We start from the raw sequence: 7,780 nt of genomic DNA, 5'->3' as shown, positions 1-7,780 counted from the left end.
AACACACTGAGATAAGACAGACCTTCAAAGTAAAACAGGAAACACATAACAGTCACGCCTAAAACAAAACACTGACAACATCGAATCGTAACAAATTACAGTCACTTTTATACATGGATACATGTCATTGACCTGTATATATTCAAGATTCAAGAAGTTTATTGTCACATACACCGTAAAACACAAATGTTAAGCTGCAATGAAATTCTTACTTTGCGAGTTCCCTTTAACACAACTAAATAAACAACTAACTAAAAAAAACATAAAAAAAACTCTAAGCATAAAAAATAATAGAATAAAGCGAGTGCTATGGACACTCGCTTTATTACTTGCACCTATTTAGAAGTGCAAGTAGTTATGCAACACTGTCACAGTGTTAACATAATCAGATTATGCAAATATTAAAATTGTTTAAATTGTATGTAGTTGTATTATGATCACATGAAAGAAACAGAACCCACACATGACTGTGGTAAGAGTTCAGGCTGAAACAGGAAGTATGTGAAGACAAACATGTTTATTAAGTCCATTTCCTGCTGATGGGCTGTAATCAGTTGATTCTGAGCGCAGATGCTATGTGCAACTGCAGCTGTGTCCGATCTCATTTGTACTGAGTGCGGCGATGATGTCAACAGTGTGTCACTATTCAGAGAATTGGCAGCATGTTGGCAGACAGAGGATGAGGAGGAGGAAGTCTAACCAAAGCAGCAGATTGACAATAATAGAAGAAACATGAAGGAAGCAGCTGATCTAATGTTCTCCATTAAAGCACCCTGAGAGGATTATTACTGAGTGTACCGAGCTCTAATGAGCACTCAGATCATAACTGACAGCACAGAGGCAAACACGACTACTTTTACTGATTAAGGAACAAAATAAAGGCACATTGAATAAATTTACAATTTACTTTTTTTATCCACATAGTTAATTTTTTTTATTTTTATTTGAACTCACGCAGGCTTATCGAATCAATCGGTCCTGTTTCCTAGATCAGTTCATTTACCACTCTGGGCTGGTAAGAAAAAAGAAGACCAAATTCAGTTAAACCACTATGTGAAAACATTTCAGGCTGGACAAGAACCTAGCCTGCCTTTATATCCTCCTCTGTCATCTATTCTGCAAACAAAGGTACCAAATATCTCAAAAATAACGACAAAAAAGAACCAAAAAAATCACACCAGGGAAGAGTTTGAGCAGGGAGATCCGTACTGGGTCATCTGCCCAACGCTGAGGACCTTAGGTCTTCTCAGAGTCGAGGTGGAGCACAAATCTACTCCAACTGGGAGAAGAAGGTTTCCTGAACACACGCTTCTAAAACTGGTTCTGCAGACCTGAAGTGTCACATCTGCTGCTGCTTCTGCAGGATTACTGTGTTTCAGTAACACAGTGATTCTGTGTTCATGTGTTGCTCTCTCTGACCTCGCTCTTCCTTTTCCTTGCTGCAGATATCTCTGGCTCCAGGGCTTATCTGTCGTATTTGCGGTTACTAGCCTCTGCTCTTTTGTTTGTTTTGCCTTTCTGTTGTCTCCTTGTCTTTTTCACATTCCCCACAACTGGTTTTATTAAAGATTTCTTCTTATTAAAAGGGAGTTTTTACCTTTACCCAGGCAGTATCTGGGTTTCCCTCTGTAAAACAGCCCGCTGCCAGTCTTTCTATCTTACAAGACTAAGTACCCTGAGGTGATATTTGCTCTGATTTTGTACTAGAAAATAAAGAAAAAGATAAAATAAATAGTTTCCACATAGAAGAATATTGTGTTTTCTATTAGACACTCAACTGTCTGTCCAGTTTTTGATATATTCCTCATTTGTTTTTGTCGTATATAGATGAAAATGGACAGAAGTGACCTTTACGACATAATCACCATACTAATAGATGCCCCAACCCCCTGCTATACAGTCTCACGTATAGTTTAAATTAGCCTTAGAGCTTCCATCATGCTCCATTTGATGTATCTCTGCAAGGTCGCGGGATGATGCACATGCACAGCGGGTGCCATTCCATACCAAACCTGTGGGTCATGTGACCTTCTTCCTGTCCAGGGGTCTTTAAATTGCCCCTCGTCATCTCAGAGAGTCACAGTGAAGAGTCACAGCAACAGGTGAGTCACATCTCCGTCTGGTTCTCTTCTGATTCAGTTTATGTAGGAAGTAAATAAGATTTTATTTATGATTAAAACTGAAGTTTTATTTAAGCCTTCTGGTGTATTAGTGACAATAACAGGAATATTATGCTGTAAAAGAGATTTTTCCAGGGATACAATTTTGTTGTAGAAATAAACATCCACAGTTATCTTTTTATTATTACAGTTGTGTTTTTGATAATTTAAAAAATAAGTTTAATAAAAAGTCAAATTCAGCAGTGTAAAATTATTTTAATAAAACAAAGTGGAACTATGCAGCCTAGTACTAAATGTCCTTTGCACCACTAATGAAACCCAGCAGGAATGATTTTGTTTTTAACTGCTGACGAGCTTCACTGTGGATGTAAATGACAACGTGCTTAATGAGAATCTCTCCTTGCTTTATGCATGACTTGTTTTCATCATACAGGAAAGTGATTAAAACCAGTGCTGTGGGTTATTGCTAAGGAAGAAAGGGAGATGTAATTTAATATTTTACGGAACAATATTTAATTTGTTTTCCTCCAAGGTTTGCAATCTGCTCAGTGTGGAAATTTCAACAGATTTGGTTATGCATAAGAATAATACTCTGCTGGTTCTAATCTGAAAAAAGAAACACTTGGTGCTGAAATTTATAACTAACATACTCAAACTTATGTGCTGAAAATAAAGAGAAATTCACAAACCAGCAGGTTAGTTTATTTCACGTGGGATCAGATCATATCTGTTATCAAACTTACTCCAACAAGCTCCAAATCCAAAACTTGTTTGGTAGAAAATTTCACACATGTTAGTTGTCTTTGTATCAACTAATGAAGGTTTTTGAATGTCTGTGTCTGTTTTCCTCCTTCAGAGACTCTTGTTGGAGAAACTGAGGATTGTGGGAGTTGTGGTGCAGGTTTTTCTTCTTCTTTTGTCTGCCAGCAGCAGGATGTTTGGCACTGTGCTGCTCTGCTGTTGGTCCTTCGGTCTGCTGCCGCTCGCCTCCTCGCTGGTTCATGGAAACTTACCGCTCGATGAAGGTCCTGTCGCTGGACGTCGCACTGAAACCTCCTTCCTATCTGAAATCGGTCAGTAACATCTCTTCATTCAGAGAGCTCCAACCACTGTCTCTCCAACACACCACGGTTGGCAGGATTAATCCGTTTAACAGTGGAAGCATGAATATTTATAGATAGAAAAAGTAGACCTCTGAACATGTAGTTTTCTGTTTTGTCACTATTTTTTTTGTTTTACATCACATCTAGTAAGCCCAATCTTTTACATTTGACTGCAGTTATTTTGAAGTATTTTGAAATTGATTTTTCACATTCAGCAGATTAAACACAATGGATTACGGTAAGCAAAAAAAATGCAAAATACATTCTGCTGTGTTTTCTGATTTGCAGAAAGAAGTCAAGTACCTGACCGCATGCACGAGCCTGCCCTCCTCCCTGTGGACTCTGTAGAAGATCATTTTTTGATGGATACAGGCTCCTATGATGAGGTGCAGCATTTAAACCAGCAGTTTACTCTTTACCTCGTGACTCCCTGTTAACAGGTTTACCTTAACAAAGTGAATTCATCTGCTTGCTGCGTTTATGTTTGCAGGACACGTCTGCAGCCTTACAGCTGCAGGGTCGGGCCATGCGTTCACCTCGTCGCTGCATCCCTCACCAGCAGTCCTGTTTGGGCTACCCGCTTCCCTGTTGTGATCCCTGTGACACCTGCTACTGCCGCTTCTTCAACGCCATCTGCTACTGCCGCCGAGTTGGCCACGTGTGCCCCCCAAGACGCACCTGATAACAAGCTGCTGTGATGAGGAGCGAAGGCAGAGACTCATACAGCAAATATGATCTGTGATCTTTTTGTTTTGTGTCGCATTAAATGTGCTGTAATAAATAACTGATGAGGACAGTGTGTGTAATCATATCAGTGTAACCTGAAGATGTGAAAACACATCTCTATATATCTATCTATATATGTATATAGATAGATATATATATTATATATGTGTGTGTGTGTAGATGCATATGAATTACTGAATGAAGAAAGACAAAGAAATCTATGTGTGGATTGTGCTTTAATCTTGTAAGGAAGTCAAAAAGTGATGCCCACAATCATAACTCTTAACTATATCTCATTCATATTAACGTGTGTTTCTTTATCAATTAAGGAGCATAAAATATTTGGTTTTTTACCATAAAAAATAGTTTTTATTCACTGCTTCTAGTATTTATGTATAGCTAGGCCAACCTGATCCTGGTGCTGCTAAACACCAGGCAAGTCCAACGTAATAAAACTCTTCTGGAGTTCACCACACTTCATTCACCGAATGCTCGATGTCTTAAAATGAATTTCTACAGAAGAGTTTATGTTGGGTCATTTGTCCATTTTTGTCAATGAATACATTAATAATGTTTCTTTAATAGTTGTGATAATTTGTCTGGTCACATAATAAAAACATGAAGATGAATATTAAGGAGAAAAAGACACGTTCTCGAGCAGGTCATTTTCATTGTTTCTGTGTTTTATTGAGGACTAGCTTGGTGCTGAAACCTCTCATATGTGACATGCTCAGTTGGCAGCGATGGTCTGGTCGATCCAGGCACGCAGCTTGGTGACACGGGCATAGACTCCAGGAGTGGAGGTAGAGCAAGTTGAGCTTCCCCAGGACACAATACCAACCAGAGTCCAGGCTCCAGATTTCTCACAGACCAGAGGACCACCAGAGTCACCCTGAGAAATAACACATGGATTTTTAACACAATATAAGAAGCTCAGGATCAGTGCTTCTGTAATTGATGGAGGTCCAACTCACCATGCAGGAGGAGGCTCCGGAGGCTCCAGCGCAGATCATCAGATCAGTGATTTTGCTGCCCCAGTAAGACTGGCAGTTAGTGTTGGTCAGCAGGGGCAGGGCAGCCTGCTGCAGACGGGGTGGTGTGTTGGCAGCTGCAACACACACACAAACACATCAGACATTAGAGACTTTTTTATCATGCTCTATCATTCCTCGTGTTTTAGCACAACTGTTAAAGCTCCACCTGGTGGTCTCATTACAGTCCAAACCCACGTATATGTCTATCTAATAATTGTTTAACCGATCAGTGTCTACGAGGACATAATAACAAAGAATAACAGGTGGGTGAGCTCTTACCGTTGTAGCGGGTCAGACCCCAGCCAGTGGTCACACACCTCAAGCCTCCGGGAAAGTTGTCGGAAGTCTCGGCCACACAAACTGGGGAAACACGTGTGCCCAGTTGGGCAGGGGTGGCCAGCTTGATGAGTGTGATGTCGTTGTTGATGGTGTAACTGTTGTAGTTGGGGTGCCTGAACACCTGTTGGGAAGTGACATCGTTATGAGCGGCCAACAAACCCTGACATGTAGCTATGCGATGAAAGCTGATGCAGTGTTTCACCCACCTTGCCGGGAGCCAGGGTCTGGATGTTCTCGGCATTGGAGGAACGGTCGTGCTCTCCGAGGATCACACGGTCGGAGGTCCTGCACAGAAAAGAACAGAAGCATGTGGGCATTTCTGAGATCACCACATTACCTGAAAACTGTTTTTACTTAGTTTTATTCTACCCCAGATACACAGCAATGCCCTCTAAACAAGGATTCTCCTCATCAAACATGACTCTACGTCTTAATTGGAGTTTTCAGTCAAAACCAGCTTAAAGTTACCTGATGGTGCAGTGAGCAGCTGTCACCACCCAGTTCTCATTGATGAGAGAACCACCACAGAAATGGAAGCCGGTGTAGTCCTGTTACAGCAAAATGAACATCAATGGTTAGACATTTCCATCTGATTGTGTGGTGAGCTGTGACAGCGTCTTTGTTTCTTCATTTACCTGGAGGGACACCTGCCAGGGCCAGGAGTGAGGCACTGCCTCCTCACCGTTCACAATGCGGGCGTAACCGGTGATGACAGGACGGATGGCGGGAACTCCGCACCCTGGTGACATCAGAACATCAGGATTATGCCATTAATGAAAATAAAATTAATGTAACTGTAACATTGGCACTAACTGTAAAATTAAACAAATGTTTCTCTCTAATGCTGATCTGCTTAAAACATAATGACACATATACGCCACACAGATCTCTCAGCTGGACCAGATTGTTTAATCCACAATCTGAGAGCTACTTTTCCACAGTTAAAGTTTTATTGTATTTTCATATCATGTTGCATTATGTGATTAAACTGATATAACGCTTTGATTTCCCCATTCTTGAACATTTTTTTTATACCGTCTTCTACTTTTTCTTTCTTCGCATGTAATTCTTAACGTAAGTCAATAAACGAGTCATTAAAATGGAAAAAAAGGAGAATAAATTACAATATATCCGTCACTGCTTCGAAAAAAGACAATTTACAACATGCTTCACCCAATGAGCTATAACCTTAAAGAGTTTGTCTCACCGTAGGCGGTGCCAATGAAGGCGAGGCAGGAGAGGATCCACAGGAAGGCCATGGCTAGATCATGTCAGGGCAACCTATTGGAGGAGCTTTTATACAGCAGCAGTGTGATGTGATTGGATGGAACCAGGGTGGTTACATCTTATCTGGACAGTGGGAGTTTTAACAGGTGATGCTGACAAAGAGCTAAGTTTGATTTTCCAATGTGAGGGACCATGACATTTACACGTGCAGCTGATTCACTGTAAAGGAGTGAAAGAACTCCTTGACTGAGGCTAAAAATAAAGATTTACATCACCATTGACTAATCTTTTATTTTATATATATATATATATATATATATATATATATATATATATATATATATATATATATATATATATATATATATATATATATATATATATATGATGTAACTGACAGTGTGCTTAATGAAAACATCTACTGTGTGTTATTGCTAAGAAAGAAAGGGAGATGTATTTAAATATTTTACTGAACAATATTTAATTTGTTTTTTTCTCCAAGGTTTAGACTTTGAAATAATCCTTCTTTATTTAGAGTGGAAATTTCAACAGATGTTACCCACTTCAGTTATACATAAGAATAATAATTTGTTGGTTCTTATCTGAGGGAGAAAAAAAACACCTGGTGCTGAAATTTATAACTAACATACTCAAACTTATGTGCTGAAAATAAAGAGAAATTCACAAACCAGCAGGTTAGTTTATTTCACGTGGGATCAGATCATATCTGTTATCAAACTTATTCCAACAAGCTCCAAATCCAAATCTTGTTTGGTAGAAAATTTCACACATGTTAGTTATCTTTGTATCAACTAATGAAGGTTTTTGAATGCAGAGAATGAATAAAAAATGTGACTTGGAAGTTTTGGCGTTCCCCCTCTTTCAGGTAAACTGAAGGCTGTGTCTGTTTCCTCCTTTCAGAGACTCTTGTTGGAGAAACTGAGGATTGTGGGAGTTGTGGTGCAGGTTTTTCTTCTTCTTTTGTCTGCCAGCAGCAGGATGTTTGGCACTGTGCTGCTCTGCTGTTGGTCCTTCGGTCTGCTGCCGCTCGCCTCCTCGCTGGTTCATGGAAACTTACCGCTTGACAAAGGTCCTGTCAATGTTTTGAAAAAACAATGTTGGACTCTTTAGTTTTCTCTTGTTCCATCCCCAATCAGACCTGGAGCGACATGTTTAGCCGCATGTTCTCCTTAAATTGCTGGCTTAGTGGTGTCCATAAAACGATGTGGGC

At 39.9% G+C, this 7,780-nt stretch overlaps 2 protein-coding genes across 2 annotated transcripts; one reads left to right on the top strand and one right to left on the bottom strand.

The window, feature by feature from the left end:
* Positions 1 to 3,054: 3,054 nt before the first annotated feature.
* Positions 3,055 to 3,905, top strand: agrp (agouti related neuropeptide; the record flags this gene model as incomplete). The annotated part of the gene is made up of 3 exons (XM_082530513.1): positions 3,055 to 3,193; positions 3,512 to 3,609; positions 3,714 to 3,905. The coding sequence occupies 3 exons, from the start codon at positions 3,055 to 3,057 to the stop codon at positions 3,903 to 3,905; spliced, it is 429 nt and encodes a 142-aa protein (XP_082386639.1).
* Positions 3,906 to 4,611: 706 nt separating this feature from the next.
* On the bottom strand, positions 4,612 to 6,630 carry LOC309709954 (chymotrypsin A-like). Its single transcript, XM_082538972.1, has 7 exons — positions 6,530 to 6,630; positions 5,958 to 6,061; positions 5,791 to 5,870; positions 5,529 to 5,607; positions 5,263 to 5,443; positions 4,924 to 5,057; positions 4,612 to 4,841 (listed from the first exon to the last, which is right to left on the bottom strand). The coding sequence occupies exons 1-7, from the start codon at positions 6,579 to 6,581 to the stop codon at positions 4,680 to 4,682; spliced, it is 792 nt and encodes a 263-aa protein (XP_082395098.1). The 5' UTR covers positions 6,582 to 6,630; the 3' UTR covers positions 4,612 to 4,679.
* Between the last annotated feature and the right edge of the window lie 1,150 nt (positions 6,631 to 7,780).

The sequence above is a fragment of the Aulonocara stuartgranti genome (genome assembly GCF_965226115.1).
Source record: "Aulonocara stuartgranti genome assembly, chromosome: 1".
In the NCBI taxonomy this organism is placed as follows: domain Eukaryota; kingdom Metazoa; phylum Chordata; class Actinopteri; order Cichliformes; family Cichlidae; genus Aulonocara; species Aulonocara stuartgranti.
This window is presented reverse-complemented; position numbering and strand designations above follow the sequence as displayed.

Excerpts from the sequence above, each read along its gene's own strand:
- LOC309709954 (XM_082538972.1), bottom strand. The coding sequence starts at position 6,581 with ATGGCCTTCCTGTGGATCCTCTCCTGCCTCGCCTTCATTGGCACCGCC. Across the intron at positions 5,871-5,957 it reads CCTGGCAGGTGTCCCTCCAG|GACTACACCGGCTTCCATTT; the intron begins GTAAATGAAGAA and ends TTGCTGTAACAG. Across the intron at positions 5,058-5,262 it reads GGGTCTGACCCGCTACAACG|CTGCCAACACACCACCCCGT; the intron begins GTAAGAGCTCAC and ends TGTGTGTTGCAG.